Consider the following 16750-nt stretch of genomic DNA (forward strand, 5'->3'; position numbering starts at 1 on the left):
AGTATGATTGTTTATTAAAAAAGGAGAAACTTAAGTTTGACTGTACTTACAGGAAACCTAATAATATTTTCACATTCACTCTTAGTTGCCTCTACGAAGTATTCCATCCAAAACGAGAACACTTGTTGTTCCGGTGATGTTTCTTCACTTTTCCTAAACCTGAAACATATATAAAACTATATTTAATTACTGATCTATGCTGAAAGTATAAAGTAGTAAATAACGTGATATAATTCTTCAATGTTTCGATTAGTACGAGTTTGTTTTACGTTTATAGTAATCGAAACGAGAGCGCGTTCGACGTTCTGATTGGTTTGGTTTATTCGAGGCGGCCAATCAGAGCGCTGAACGCGCTCTCGGTTCGTTTTCGTTTAACGTTAAGCAAAGTGTACAGATCTGATCTCGAGCTAGTGGTGAACTGGTGAGCTAGTGGCCGCTCTCATACGGTGACGATGACACACACAAGATGGATATTCATGGCGAATAAGAGGTCAAGAAGGCGACTTTTACTCAACAAAAGTCGCCTCTGATACTCCTCTGGTGTTGAGTGCCCAAAAGTGATCCGTTTGTTCATTTACAGCCTTAAGACCTAGAAAACTTTATAGGATTATAAATAAAAAAAGTTCTTACCTATCAATTAATTCAATATTTCCAATAGTGGATTTGAGGTACCAATTCGGTGGTTTGAGTTTGAACATACATTCTGCTGCCTGTATCGCCTTCACGTAGTCCTGTGCCAGTACTGATATTTCGAAGAACGTGGCTACGTCCCAGTATTCTTTCAGTGATGATAGACTGCCTTTCTTACCTATTAAATGGTTTAGTACCATACCTGGAATATAAAAACAAATATATTAGGTATTTAACTCCTTAAACAATTAGATAGCCTTATATAATTTTATATCCTCGACGAATTGTTATGAAAAAATAAGTCTACATTCCTAGAAAAATAGTTAAGTTGTTTAAACTCAACTAAAACTCTTAAGTTTGATAACACATTAGTCACTGTAATTGTATTGTATTGACTGCACGGTTGGTGCGGTGGCTGGGCAACTGGCTGCCGCGCAATGGGTAGCGGGTTCGATTCCCGCACGGAGCAACTCTTTGTGTGATCCACAAATTGTTGTTTCGGGTCTGGGTGTCATGTGTATGTGAACTTGTATGTTTGTAAACGCACCCACGACACAGGAGAAAATCCTAGTGTGGGGCAACGTTTAAAAAAAATTTAAAACTAGTATATAGAATTTTACTTATATTTTTCGTTACAGGACATTTTAAGAGACGAAAGAACACATCGTTCCTATAGAAAACTAGTTTCCATAGCAATAGTATTATGTTAAAACTAACTAGCAGCATTACATTCTAACATTGATACTATGTACTGTATTGAGGTTATCTATTTCTTGTCCCAATTCCTACTAACGCTACCCAAATACCGAATGACAAACTCCTCCGGTATTTAACTCAAAGCAAATAAGATAAAACAAAACGTAATAATATAATTACGTACAATTTATGTTAAACTCAAGTACTCCAAGATTAATGGGCACATAAAATTAATAAACCTATTAGACATTTTGTCTATCTGGCTTTAAGCCAAAACCGAATTTGTTTTACGTTAACGCGATTGACACGTTTATAACGTTCTGCGCTCTGATTGGCCAGCTCCAAGTTAACCAACCAATCAGAGGGCTAAACGCAGTAACGCATGGTTCACGTCAATGTAAAACAAACTTGTACTAGACACTCTGGATAATAAGAATTGTTAGTAAATAGGCAGTTGACCGATATCCGTGAAAGATTGGTATTCGAAGTATGTCTAGAATGTAGGTTAATAATAAATAGATTGAGTTAAAAGTCAAAAGTCTTATAATGGGTTTGGCTAGAAATATCACATTTTCTAATTTAAAGTGTGGATAGATGTCAATAGCTTCGTCTAATGCCGGATAAGGGGCAAACGGGAAAAGATAGCTTCGTTTCTAGGAATAGTTTTAAAGTTACTGTGAAGTGTCTTGCTCTTTCTCCATTCTGATGATAACTACGTGAGTTGCTAACGTTTACAAAGAGAGTGCTTTATGGACTAGTTATACAAAAAGTCATTAGTTGAAGGTATACTATGGGGTACTACTATTAAAAGCATTGACGACATTAACCCGTCGTATGCCGTTAGAATTTAAATGATATACTGGGGTTAAATAATGGAAGACATTTAAGACGTTCTATTGAAAATCTTTTTATTAAATGTCACTTACCTATGTGTTGCAATTCCTCTGAAGTTTTAAAGTCATTGCCCGCTATAACTAGAAGTGTTGCCAAATTGATGCCTGCATACTCATTTGGTTGCACTTCGAAACCCTGTCTGTACCTTTAATAAAATAATAGATTAACTTGACTGCCTCGTTGGGCGAGTGGTCGTAAGTGCGACTGTCGGGCAGGGGATCTCGGGTTCGATTTCCAGGTCGGGAAAAGTATTACTGGTTTTTTTTTTTTTGATTTTCGAAAATTTCTCAGTAGTAGCACGATGACTGGAATTGTGCCCAGTATATGGCAATAAGCTCACCCGCTATTACATGGGACTTATAACATAAATGATGAAAAGTGTGTATAGCGGCATTACGTGACGTAATGTCCACCTCTACCTACCCCTTCGGGGATAAAAATACTCAAATGGCACTTTAACCAAGGAATGGATTTGAACACTTACCAATGTATTGCATTCCCTAAACTTTCCTTGTCAGTGTGCTGAGATTCAACGAACTTGTCCTTGTATATGCGGCCACACAGACACAGCATGTCTGGGAACCTGTTCTCTTTCTTCTCCAACGCTTTCACACATACTCGAAGAGCATTCTCCCTGTCACCTTCTTTATTCCGCCTGTAAAGTGATGATACAAACTTTGTTTATAATTTATTTTAAACGATAAAAACCACCGTTTTCGTTTTATTTTCCCCAAAGAGCATAAATAATATAATAGGGTATAAGTGTGAGAGAGCCATGACGGCAAATGGTCCGGCTTGCACGGCCTCACAGAAAACCGACATGAAACAACGCTTGCGTTGTGTTTCGTTGTGTAAATGAGGTTACCGGAGGCCCAATTCCTCCCTTCCCAATCTCCGATTCCCCAACAACCCTTAAAATCCTAACCCCCAAAAGGCCGGCAACGCACTTGTCCATGGACGGCGGCGATTGCTTACCATCAGGTGATCCGTCTGCTGGATTACCGGCGTATTTCATAAAAAAGTCAAGCATTTGTGATTAGTTTGCTTATGTAAACGTGCTCCTTGGTAGGCCCAATCATCGCTTACCACCAGGCGAGATAACAAACCATAAAAAGGCCCATTGTGAATAAAAACATATATTGAAAAGTTCCTTGTACATTGTATAGCCGCATTACGTGTCGTAATGTGCACCTCTGCCTACCCCTTCGGGGATAAAAGGCGTGAAGTTGTGTGTGTGTGTGTGTTTCCTTGTACTTAAGGAAATTAAATTTAGTAAAAAAAGGTTGCGAGTTTATTGCGGAAAATAAGAATCTTTGTATTAAGTAAAGTGTACCTAACGGAACGTTTTGTGGCAAATATTATTAATATCGACATTTACAACATTTCGAACTTAAAATAATTTAATAGATGCTAGTGCAATCTCTTACTGCCGAGCTCAGAGACATTTCCATTACTTAAAATTCTATTGTAACGAAATACCTAAAACCATTGCTGACTGGTGTAAGGAATCATTAAATGACTCTTGAGTGCCATGCTAGTCCAATCTTTTACCCTCGTACTCAGAGGATTACTTATTCCTTGGTAACGTGTTCCTAAAACCATTGCTAAGGACTACGTTAAAACCATTAAGACTCTGGGTGTGACGGTTAACAACTAAACATCAAAGTAGCCTTGTTTAATTATTTTTTTGTTATGTGTATCGTTTTGTATTGGTTCCACATGACCGGTACCAAGGACAGAGTAACTATGGGTCTTTAAAGGACTGAATAATCACGTCATGAATAGAATAGGACACAGAGATTTAAATAAAACCGCAACCAGTACCATCTAATAATAAATAATACCAAGTCTTTTTATAATTTTCAATGTAAATCATAAAGCAGTAATAGTTTATAAATAGTACTATAAGTAACTATTCCAAGTTATTTGAAAAGTAACACAGCTATCATTGTATTGAATTTGTTATTACAAAATACAACGTGGTGACGCAAAAAGTTAAATAAACTTTATTGTAGTTTCTTTACATTAATAGTATACTTTGACAGTATATTATACGACGTACAGTGGAATAGACTGGATCTATTTTAAAATTTGATCTCATCAAGTGCAAGCAAACATTACCTTAGGAGTAATCAGGCGCTGACCATCATTGTACCACGCGGAAGTCATCCAGAAAAATACTGCGGCCTACTTAATAAATTTGATTGAATGAAACAGTATCTTAATCTATTGGCTATTTATTAGATACAATACATCATTTGTTATACACGTTACAGAGGCTATACTAGTTTAGCAACAAAAAATGTATAGGTTATCTTTTTATATTCCCATGTAGACTAAAATCTTAAATACATTTTTCCCATTAAACATATCTTATACATGATGCAGAGAATTAATTTTCGAGTCAAATGCTATTGGTCAGGACTCATATCCATCAATAGGTACAAAATAGACTTACCGATTCATAGCAAACGCGTACAAAAACCTAATAATAGGCATATTGACGTAATTCTTCCTATTCATTATAGTTTTGAGGTCGTCTACGACATGTACTATGGCGTCGTAGTCCTGGATTTCTCTGTAGGATATCAGCATGTTGAGGATCGTGTCTCCTGATAACACGGCCGGGTCGTCTAGCCGACGCCGCATGGCGTGCAACATGTTTGCGAGCTCACTACCGCTGTATGTCTCCCTAGCTTTGCGAAGGTCCGATAGGAATTTCTCTTGGAGATGGGCTCTGTGGAAAAATAAGAAATTCTTTATTGTATACCAATATCCAACAAATATTATTTACTAGGTAATAACCAGTGGCTACACTCGTGTGGTTTAAGGAATTTTTGACTAAGCCTAAGTTACTCCTTAGTACATCAGCTACCTGCCAATAATAATCCCGTCTGCAGAGCAAAGGTCTCCCTACCCTCCTTCCACTCCTGTCTTTTTAAAGCTTTTGGGGCTAATCCTTGTCATAGATGTCCAGTAGGGCACGCCATCTCCATTTGAGTGTCCATGGGCGGCCAAATTAATCGCTTACCACGAGGTGAAAAAGACTACCTGTCCTTCAACGTATTTTTTTAAATCTTCCCCTCATTTTCTTACTAATTCATATATAGGTTCATACACATGATACCCAGACCAAAAAAGGTTAAGTGGACAAAGAGTTGCTCCGTGCAGGAAAACCCGCTACAATGGAACTTGCGCGGAAGCCATTGCCCAGAATTACCACGTACAAATGTACTTTAGTCAATCAATTGTTTGCTTTTCCCACAAAAAGAGACTACAGTAAACACAAACTAAAATCCTTTACAAAATAAAAGTCCCAATTTTCCTTAAAAGTACTTACTTAGTCTGCACTTCGACATCTTGCAAGATATTCTTGAGTCGTAAGGTCAATGGTTGCTTGGGGTCGGCTGAATCATCTCCCTTAAACTTCGTGGCTGCAGGGTTTGTCGTCACACAGGTACCGGCCTCCGTCAGTTTGTATGACACGAACAGAAAATTCGGTAGCGACAACTGTGGAAACTGTCGGACATATTTATTTTCCGTTTAAACATGGTTGTAGGAACAAAGAATGGTATTTAATGAGTTTCAATTCCAACGAGGTGGTGGATGTAATGTGATTAGTACCCATTTTTCCAGTTATGAGTCTCATTTGAATCTGAGTTTTCTTTTTCTCAGTAGGACTAATGCCTGATTCGGAGCTGCGGACTACCTATCAGGTTTACCACGGCTCCAACTCGAAAAGCAGGAGTAGAAACTGGGTAGTTTTTATTAAGTTTTAGTCACTAAGACTCTGACACTCCCTCTCGCCTTGGCCAAGGCAGGGGAAATCAATGGATGATTTTCCCCCACAAAAAATACAGATTATATTCACACTAAGGTTCATTTTCGATTACATATTAAATCCAAGGCAGGGGAAATCAATGGTTGATTTATTCCCCACAAAAAAAAAAAATTTTCGACTAAATATTAAATCCAAAAACTCAATATATCCAACCCGCAAATAGGACCCAACAAGTCTAGCCTGACAAAAGCACGTGACCAACCACTTAACCAAAGAAATCAACCACTTATTACCAAGTATTAAACTACAAAATTGATAAAGAGTATGAGTGTTATTTTATGACTAATATACAATATTCATTGATGGTGTACGCTTCGTCATTCATTCAATAGGAATATGGTGAATATAATTATTAAATGGTTGAATTTGCCTTGTAATGTTACCAGTGACTTATTCTTTAGTACTTTTTGGAGTTTAAAACCACAATAGGAAATAATAAGTGTCTAATTTATTTATTTTACTTTAAATTATCGACTGCATCGTTGGTCGAATGGTCGCTAATGCGACTGCCGAACAAGGAGTCTCGGGGTCGATTCCCGAGTCGGGCAAAGTATCTATACCGATCTTATTTCGGTTTTTCGAATTTCTCAGTAGTAGCACGGAGTCTGGAATTGTGCCCAGTGTATGGCAATAGGCTCACCGCCTATTACATGGGACTTACAACACAAATGGGTGTACATTATATAGCGGCATTATAAGCCGTAATGTGCACCTCTGCCTACCCCTTAGGGGATAAAAGGCGTGACGTTGCATTGCGTACTTTAAATTATTGTTATAGATTTGTCTTCAAAATGTTTTCTTTGATTCTGATCATTGTAATCTTTGAAGAGGTAGGCCATAAATCAGAATCGAAACCGACACCCATTACTCGGCAGTCGTGCTTGCGACCACTCTATTAACGAGTTAGTTTCAATACACTTTTTATTATTTATTTGACGACAAAACATATTCCGTGTAAGTGCAAAAAGATAAAAGAATTGCTCTCAACATTCACAAACTGCTTTGAATCTGATAAGATTAAGTTAACATTGTTCTCATGCTGATAAAGATCACAATGCACATATACTCACGATTACTCGTATTATCAAATATTTACGTCATTTAGTTAATATTACGTAAAATGTAATATTTTGGTTACGTTTTATCTGTAGACGCGTGCCCTGCTTACGCATCATGACTAGGTATTAGTAGCTAATGTAAAGGGCAAAGCAGATCATCTGACTGGTATAGTATTAGTCTATACTTAATAAAATATTAGAAAGCTGAAGAGTTTGTATGTTTGTTTGAACGCGCTAATCTCCAGAACTACGATTTGAATAATTCTTTTTGTGTTAAATAGTGCATTTATCGCAGAGTGGGTGAAACCGCGCGCAGTTGCTAGTTTATAATAGATGGTGATGTCTACGTCATGAATGAAGCTAAAAATTACTAAAAGGATTTTCACTATTGTGGGAGATTCAAGCTTAAATATTGCTACTAGTTTAATAACGCATGTTAAAAGGTTCAAAAGTCGTTAAGTTGAGAATTTTTTACTAGTTATCAAAGCCCCATTGTAATAGGAAACCATATTGCAGCGAAACAACAAAACAAAATCATTTAAAAACATACTCCACAAATGTTATTAATTGTTATGATCGTTCATGTACGCTGACCTTAAAAATTTATTTGCATAGTCGTTTACTACGCAGATAATGCCCACTCGTGTGTTGATCTCTTAATTGTTTATTTACTTGTAGATAATTTTTTTTAAAGGGGGAAAATCATCCAATGTCTTCTCCCACCTTGGGCAAGGCGAGAGGGTGTCAGACTCTTGATGACTAAAAACCACCCCGTTCCTACTTTTGCCTTTCGAGCCGGCAAACCCGTTAGGTAGTCCGCAGATCCGGATCAGGCATCAGCCCTACTGGGCCCCATCTGTGGTGGTCTGGTGGTCTCTAAAATAGCATTTTATGTACGAAATATAAAGCCAAATTCAATACCATTTAGTTCATTCATTATTCACGCAATATGGATGCAATGGGTGCTAGTGTTGCAACTTAAGAATAAGAAATTTCACAATATAAATAAATTTGTGAAAACGTGAACGTATAATTTTCCTAGGAAAATTTTAAACGTATAGTTCTCGTTATTTTCCGGTGATATTCTGACATATGCGTTCAGTCCCCAAGCCTGCCAAGTGTGGGAGTTATGGCAATCCCCCTCCCCCCAATAGCGGCCATTGTTTAACAGCCAGTTGTACACGACTTCAGGCTGATAATGATAATACAAATAGCAGACATTGTTATTTTATTAATAAACGAAGTAAGGAGGAAAATTGACAAGTTTATTTTTCATAAAGTCCTCCTTTACAGTATTCAATAAAACTGTAATATGTAAGTAGTACTTGCTGATATTGCCTGATAAATATAAAAATTGATTTGGTTTAACAAGAAAATGTCAGAAGTTTTTTGACATTTGAATGTGTACATTTTTACGTGAATGCTTATTCATGTTTAACAGAATTACAAAAGGACGACGTTATCATTTGGACAGTAGTTTTTTGAATCTGTGGTCTAAATGTGAATGAACTGTTTTACATATTCACAAGGGAAACCATCCATATAAAACTGTAGCTACATCAACTAACATTCCATTCATAGAAGTACCTACTCATGCCATAGAAAAGTGAACCTAAAGCTATAGTTAACTAGTTTTTCAAACCAAATAGAACCTACAATTGGTCTATAAAGGTCAAAATAGAATACAATACCTCAATCTTCAAATAAAAACGGCCAGTAATTGAATTAAGTACAGAGGTATTTGAATTGTCATCCTAGAATCAAATGATTGAACACACGAACGGGACAATTTGACAAATTGAGAGTAATGGCTTGATAGGTGCACCAGATGTGGATGACAGCACTTGGATGTTGGATATATTTAAATTATTGGAATAGGAAAATTGCTGTCAACTCACTGAGCTGGTGAGGCGTGAAGGTCTCAAAGATAGGTGCGAATAAAATATTTATATTGATATAGTCTCGAGATCAAATTTTGATTTTGAGACAGCATATGTGGTGATTGCAGACTTGCAGTCAAAGGTTCCCAGTAGCTGCGTACTGGCTAGCGGGTTATCGGGGCTCTGGCTCGAAAAGCAGGAGTAGGATTGGGCTGGTTTGTAATCAGTAAGACAGAAGTCATTGGATGATATTCCCTCCTCAAAAAAATTATAAAAAGGTTCTCAGTTCGATCTTCGCCTCGAACATCGAACAAAGTTATGTTGTTATTGTCATTGTAGGTGATAAGGGGTACCCCTTAGACATAAGTATATATAAAGTATATAATGTATATAAAGTCATACGTATGACTTCAATTACCGAGCACATTATATAGTGTTACCGGAAGCGTTGAAAATTAGGTTTTTTTAAAAAAAAAGTTAGGTACCTCATACTGATGTTTTCTCCTATATCGTGGGTGCTTTTACAAACATACAATTTCAGATCCTAAAATGCTTTATATTTACTTTACACAAGGATTTGATTTGCGTTCACTCGGTCAACAAGATTTAACCGCAAAGTGTAAAATACGCTATTACACATTGATTTAATTTATAGGTAAATATGGTATATTTTACTTCCTACACCATGTAAATTTTACAATTCCATGAATTAATGTTTTTAAGTTTAATGGGGATTATTAGTCATTGATAAAGTTGTAAAGCCTTACCGCACTTCTATTAATAATGCTTACCAAATGTTAGGTAATTAAAAATTCAAACACCAAAATTATAAAAGAATTAGTTTTCCTGAACAAATAAAATAAAATCAAGAATGTATTAGGTCATTGGCATTACTAACGTTAATAATAATTATGTAGGTAAAATAATAATGTGACAATGACAAGTACATAAAAACTTTCGCATTTATAATATTAGTAATAAAGATAAAAACACATTTTTGCCATCCTGAAATTGAGATCAATCACACTTGATTTTAGAGGTGTAATTTGAGTTTCCAACAATTTCAGTATATACCTAACTTATGTTTTATCTTTTTGTATGTTAAGCGTTTTCTATGGGATAGTGGGACATATGAGCAGAATTACTCAGAGCGATGATAAGAAATCATCTTCGCCCATGAACTCTCGCAACACATATGATTTATTCTTTTGGAGGAGATGGGGAGACGTGGCCTAGAGCAAATGAACTTCATAAGAATACCCGATTGACCTTTTAAAATATTTTCCAGTAATATAATTAGCGGTTAGTATTATGTGAGGCCAGCCGTGGTATTAGTACCTGCGTAAGGCCAACACAATCAGATAATAGGTGGGTGGTACACCCACAACAATTATTGACAATATTTCGTAACTACTAATATGTAACGTTGTTGCATGTATAAAAGACCTTCAATATTCTAACTTATTATAGTACTAACTTTTGCCCGCGACTTCGTTGGCGTGGAATAGTGACTTCTGGCAAATTTTTGGTTTTAACCACATAGTTCCCGATCTCGCGGGATCTCTTCAAAAATGAGATGTGGAAGATAGTCCAGGGAACTCTTCAAAAATCAACATAATGAGCTCTGCGTTTGAATTTAATAGAAGTATACTTACTTAGGGCATTGAAAAAATAGTTTAAAAACGGACTTAAACTAAAGAAATATTATCATCTTAGCCGAACTTAAGATGAAAACTAACTTAAAACACAAGCTACGAATTACGAATTTATAACAATTAAAAATTAATTTGACTGCCTCGTTGGCCGAGTGGTTGCAAGTGCGACTGCCGGGCATGGGGTCTCGGGTTCGATTCCCGGGTCGGGAGAAGTATTACTGGGCTTTTTTCGGTTTTTCGAAAATGTATCTCAATAGTAGCACGGAGTCTGGAATTGTGTCCAGTATATGGCAATAGGCTCACCCCCTATTACATGGGACTTATAACACAAATGGTGAAAAGTGGGTGTACATTGTATAGCGGCAGTACATGTCGTAATGTGCAACTACGGGGATAAAAGGCGTGACGTTGTGTGTGTGTGTAAAAATAAATTATGTGACAACCTATCCTCTATGCTATAATAACCAAGCTTAAACTAAATAATTTAAAAGAAACGACTTAAATCTAATCTAATTAATTTATAAATTAGACTTACAATTTTATTAAAAAAACTAACTACAGTAACTACTAATAATCGATATCAAACTAAACCTACGTTAAATAGTAAAACCAGGAACACCCATCAAATAACATTATTAATTGACAAATACAACGAAACCAATTTAGAATATACGAAACAGCAGGACCACTACAGACAAATAATCATACGACTGATATACACTTTTTCTACGATAGTACCGAAGCGCTCGGCCGATACCCAACCAAATGAATGTAACGAAACCATAGCGCGATCTATTTCGATCCCAACGCCATATATCGAGGATAAAGACAACTTGGATTATTTATTTATACAGTAGAAGCTCTTTACTCGCGGGGTATGCGTTCCGTAAATATGCCGCGAATACAGAAACCGTGAGCTGTATGTCCGGAATAAATTTATTTCTTATTTTTTGATTTTTGAAATAAAAACTATCCTATGTCCTTTCTAAGGTTCTAAACTATAGCCTTTCTGTACCAAATTTCAACCAAATCCGTCAAATAGTTGCGGAGATTAATGGTATAAGCATAGAATAGTGTTCGACGTGATTCTTTAATTTGACATAACCTTTTTATTTATGAACCGATTGACATGAAACAAACTTTTAGTGTAAATTCAAGCATACCACAATATATTCGTGAAAACCGCATCCAACTCGGATCAGCCGTTTCTGAGATTAGCGCGCACAGACAAACAGACAAACAGACAAAAAAAAAGTTAATTACATTTTTGGGTTCGACATCGACATAACAATAACCCCTGCTAATTTTTTTATTTTTATTTTCAATGTACAGACAGCACTTTTCTACGATTTTATTATATGTATAGATAATATTTTTCAGTAAAGTACGTTTAAAAAATCGATCCCAATTTTTTAAAGTCGGTTAATACACTAAAATCTGTGCCTAAGCGTAACAAACACTTTTCTGAAAGCTGTATCAAAATCAGTTCGGCCAATCGAGAGATAATTGCGTACAACATACATACATACAGGACAAACAGAGAATCTCTTTATTTTTTGAAGTTAAATGAAAATGAAATTGTTGACTTCCAACATCAGTAGGAAATTGTCGACTAAAAGAACAAGGGATATCATAATCCCATATTCGGCAAGCGACGTTATAATAATTTTGAAAATCGTGGGAAGTATTGAAAACACTTTTATCATAATTCCGACGCTTGGAAGACATAGTAATCAGTAGGTACTTTAGGGAAAGCAATAAGTGAAGTTTTTCCCCCAATCCCACAAAAGCAGGAAAACTGGAAATTCCATTAGGGAAATCGCAGGTGTAAAACTAATCAACATTATAATGAGCTTGTGAAAAATGTAAATAAGGTACTACTTATTATTATATACCTTTTCTTGGAAATACAAGTGTGCTATCACTTTATTTTCCGTTTTATGCGTGGTTTGAGTACAATAGTAGGTACATGGGTAGTGTACAAGAAAACAGAGCGTCTTTTGTTACTGAACATAGAGGTAATTATATGATTGCACGGTACTGCGCTCTTAATAATAGACTCAAGCAAGTAAAATATGACTTTGTCTATTTTAAGACAAGTGGCGCCTTGAATTCTGGTGGACATCTTAGCTGAAGAATTTGCTTTTTTTTGACGCGCTAATCTAGGGAACTGCTGGTTCGGTTTGAATAATTCTTTATGTGTTGGATTTGGATGGTCCATTTATCGAAGAAGGTTAGATATAGGCTAAGAAGGTTAGACATCACACCAAATTCAATAGCACCCAAACAGAGTGGGTGAAACCGCGACGTTTTCCGTTGAATCGACGTATTCACTGATCACCGTTTGATCACTGATCAAACAAAGTTTGAAATCGTCAACCCGAATTGAGCAAGTGTGGTGATTGATGCTCAAAACATTATCTGTGTGAGAAGAGGCCGTTCGCCAGCAATGATGATACTTGAAGGATAAAAAGGCTTTTGTCTGAGGGCAATGAACTATAATGAATAATTATTTACCAGTACATACATGTCTCATACTAAATATGACGATGCAATGTCAATGTAAATTCTTCTAATTTGCAATGTGAAAGTAATAAAATTGGATATCATACGAGTAGATATTTCAACAGTATTATTAAATTGTTTTTGGTTTCTCTAGAAACAAAGAACCTTTTTTAGTTCTAGTTAACTATAAGAGTTTTTGAATATTTTTTAACATCACTGAGTTTCTGATGATGTTACCATTACTGGCTATGTTACAAGAAATTTTAAAGGTTTAATTTAGTGAAATCAATTATATGTTAGTTAGGAAAACCAGTTAATCTATGTATTTCATATCAAAAATATTCAAATAGATTGAAATAATAACGTAACTAGTTAAATATGGGTAGTTATTACACATTACAATACATTTAATAACATACACTTTGCACTACCTCTTCGGAGAACAATACAAACTTACCTATATTTAAACTACACTTAAACACAATATGTTTATTGTGTTTTAGATAGCCAGCAGGAAAGAAAAAAATTACCTTAAGCCTGAGCGTAGAGTCCGCATCAACATCGTTGTACAGTAGAACATTTTCCTTCATGTCAAAGCTCTCCCGTACTCCCAAGTGATATAGCAACGAGCTCTGCTGTACTTGCAAGCTGAGGTCCACCAACGCCACGTCTGCATTGTAAAATGTGTCCAGTACATTTGTTTCACCAAAGTCCAGCTTCTCGAACTGGAAAATAATGAGGAAGGTTAATACTAGTTGTGTTTTGGTGTAGTATAGGGGCATAACCTGATTATAGAAAATGAATCAATGATATGTCACTTTCTTATGTCATGGATTTCTTATTAAATAAGTTTTTTTTTTTAGGGAGACAAATCATCCAACAGTTACTTATCCTGCCTTGGACGAGGCGACAGGGAATGTCTCTCTTACTAACTAATAACCACCCTATTCCTACTTCTGCTTTTGGAGTGGGAGCCCCGTTAAACCTGCTAGGTAGTCCGCAGCTCCTGATTATTAAATAAGTTTGGTATTGAATTTCTGTTGAAGAAATACTAAACTAACCTTTTTTGTATTTTATTGTTTTAAATATCCAGCTTGATTCAGTACATTGACAAATTAGTACAATAACTAGTTTGCAATCAGCAGTTATTTACTTTAGAAATGACTAATGAATATCTCACCAAAGTTGCGGGAAAACCTTATAAGACAAAGTGCAACTTAATTAACAAGATAAAAGTTATTTATTTTATTAATTTGTTATTGTATATTGTTACAAAAATAATGACTTAGTAATCAATAACAAAACCGATAAGAGGAAGAATATTATTTTTCATATTTAATACTAGCTTCTGCTAACTTCATCCTCATCCTCATGGGATAAAAAGTATCCTGTTACCTAATTAAACTTGTACCCTGTCTGTGTGTAAAATTTCATCAAGATCAGTTCAGTAGTTTCAACGTGATTGACAGACAAACATCCAAACATACATTGACATTTATAATATTAGTGTGATGTCGGTGTTTCGCCAACATCTCTGGTCATAAGTGAAGATATGGTACAAATGACTTTAATATAAAACTATTTCAAAATTAACTAGATGTGGTCGGTATTTAATATCTGATCAAGAAGAAGAACCTACCAGATAATTTTCTTATGAGATATGAAACTCGGACAAAAATCAATAAATAATAAGACATTCTTTGGCAGTATTTTAGTGTATGAAACACACAAAGCAATGACTTTTAACATCTTAAATAATGTTTTTAAATAAACTAACTGTAGCAGTCAATGGGAAAACCCAGCAACAAACATGATAACTTGTTTGTAATTAGGATGTGTAATTATTTCATTGAACATACATATACAAACTTCAAGGTGATATTTGTAAGGTTATGGACCAAGATTGTTTTTATTGATAGCAAAAATTAATGTTAAGATGAGTGTTCAAATATGGTTTTCTTTATTGAATTTAGCTATTGATAGGGATTATTTATAACAGTAAATCACATTAATTAATTCTTAATATAAATTAATTTTGAGTGGACAATTTTAACAGTTCAATGAAACACAAAAGTTATTAAAATATCTTCGTTACAATATTTTGTCTATAACTTTTCTCTTTTCTTATTGGCATTTACAAGAACTAGAAAATAAATTAGAATATTAACCTCTTTACTCATCAATCTAACTTGTAACATGACCATCAGATCTGAAGCTAAAATATTTAAAATTAGAATCTACATTCTATACTGCATTCTTTTGTGAGAGGAAAGTGGTATTTGAAGGACATGCATTACTTATTAGATATATGTTAATCTAGGTACTAAAATAAGATAAAAACTCACAGGTATATGATGTAGATTAGCATTCACCAGCTCAGATGCCAATCGAACTTCTTCCAAAGCCCTTTTCCTATGAGCAAGATTCAATGTTTGGGTAATATCCAAAACACATGCTATATCCATCCGAGGTCGCTGGTTGGAGCCCCCGGGCTGCACCGTCGCACTGGACCCATCGCTGCAGATACTCTCGCAGATGCTTCTCACTTCCCCTACAAAATAACAATTCAATAACTCAAAGTCCTCACAAGACGTTAACTAAAAACAAAGTTCACAACACCGCACCTGTATCTTCTATCGCCGTGGAATTGTTCCCACCGCCGAATGTTATCATTTTCTCACGTGTTTATTAACATTTGGATAGTTTATACACACATTTCACATTCAATTTACGCAGTGTAAAAAATAAATTCCACAACAAGTATTTGCGGGCTTGTGTTATTTAACATTAGTGATGTACTCGTTTCTTCGCACGCAAAGTCGACATTGTTGTAGTCTGTGACTATCTGTGACTCGGTGACAAAATGTTTGCAAACGTGCTTGCTTGAATTGCATATTCATTAGATTATCTAATTAGTTGCCATCCACGTTTTAACTGCTTAATTTCTATATTAAACTTTGGTTATCTTCGTGTATTATGTGATTTGACGTAATAGAATATTATGTCAAGGTTGTCTCTTATCGCCAAAATAATTCAAAAAGGAAATGTAAAACTGTATGTGTATTCACATTTTTTTCGAACAAAGTCCAGCTTTGGATAAAATATAAATTCAAATAATATAAATTCTGTTTTTAAAACCCCTTTCTAGTTTAAACGCGAACTAATAAGAAAGAAAAGACTGACATATTCTAATAAGATTTTATTTATTTCTTGTAATGCCCATGGACATCACTATAGACGGCCTTGCTTTCGTGAATTTGCGCCATCTGTATTCAAATATGTGACTTTAGTAATCTTATTACTGGTTGTAGTTTTTATAAACGTCGCTAGATGTCGCTACATACAAAATACTTCTATTACTTTGACTTCCTCAGCCGTATTACTAGTTTTAATGGAAGTGGATACCTACGTTGGCTACGTTTTGTAATGTCTCTTATGTTATGTACCTAAAGAACCTACGTAATAACGTGTAGGTACTTATTTAATTTCTTCATAAGAAAACGGATATGAAACAAAAAAACACTCAAACATTGTTGTTTCGTTCACCATGTGAGTGGAATTAATACGAGGCCCAGCTCTCTTCTCCAAAGG

General features: G+C 35.4%; 1 protein-coding gene across 5 annotated transcripts in view; it reads right to left on the reverse strand.

Moving 5' to 3' along the window:
* Nucleotides 1-16170, reverse strand: part of LOC118265171 (mitogen-activated protein kinase kinase kinase 15) — a 32830-nt gene extending 16660 nt beyond the window's left edge. For 2 of the 5 annotated variants that reach the window (XM_035577900.2, XM_035577897.2), the window contains exons 1-9: nt 15784-16167; nt 15505-15710; nt 13690-13884; nt 5561-5730; nt 4679-4957; nt 2705-2875; nt 2253-2365; nt 631-832; nt 51-159 (exon numbers count right to left, since the gene is read on the reverse strand). In XM_035577900.2, coding sequence (XP_035433793.2) covers nt 51-159; nt 631-832; nt 2253-2365; nt 2705-2875; nt 4679-4957; nt 5561-5730; nt 13690-13884; nt 15505-15710; nt 15784-15832 — 1494 coding nt within the window. In that variant the 5' untranslated portion in view covers nt 15833-16167. Of the gene's footprint in view, nt 1-50; nt 160-630; nt 833-2252; nt 2366-2704; nt 2876-4678; nt 4958-5560; nt 5740-13689; nt 13885-15504; nt 15711-15783 lie in introns of all 5 variants that reach the window. The other 3 variants (XM_035577896.2, XM_035577898.2, XM_035577895.2) reach the window with 3 other exon arrangements.
* Between the last annotated feature and the right edge of the window lie 580 nt (nt 16171-16750).

Source organism: Spodoptera frugiperda, chromosome 28 (genome assembly GCF_023101765.2).
Source record: "Spodoptera frugiperda isolate SF20-4 chromosome 28, AGI-APGP_CSIRO_Sfru_2.0, whole genome shotgun sequence".
NCBI classification, from domain to species: Eukaryota; Metazoa; Arthropoda; class Insecta; order Lepidoptera; family Noctuidae; genus Spodoptera; species Spodoptera frugiperda.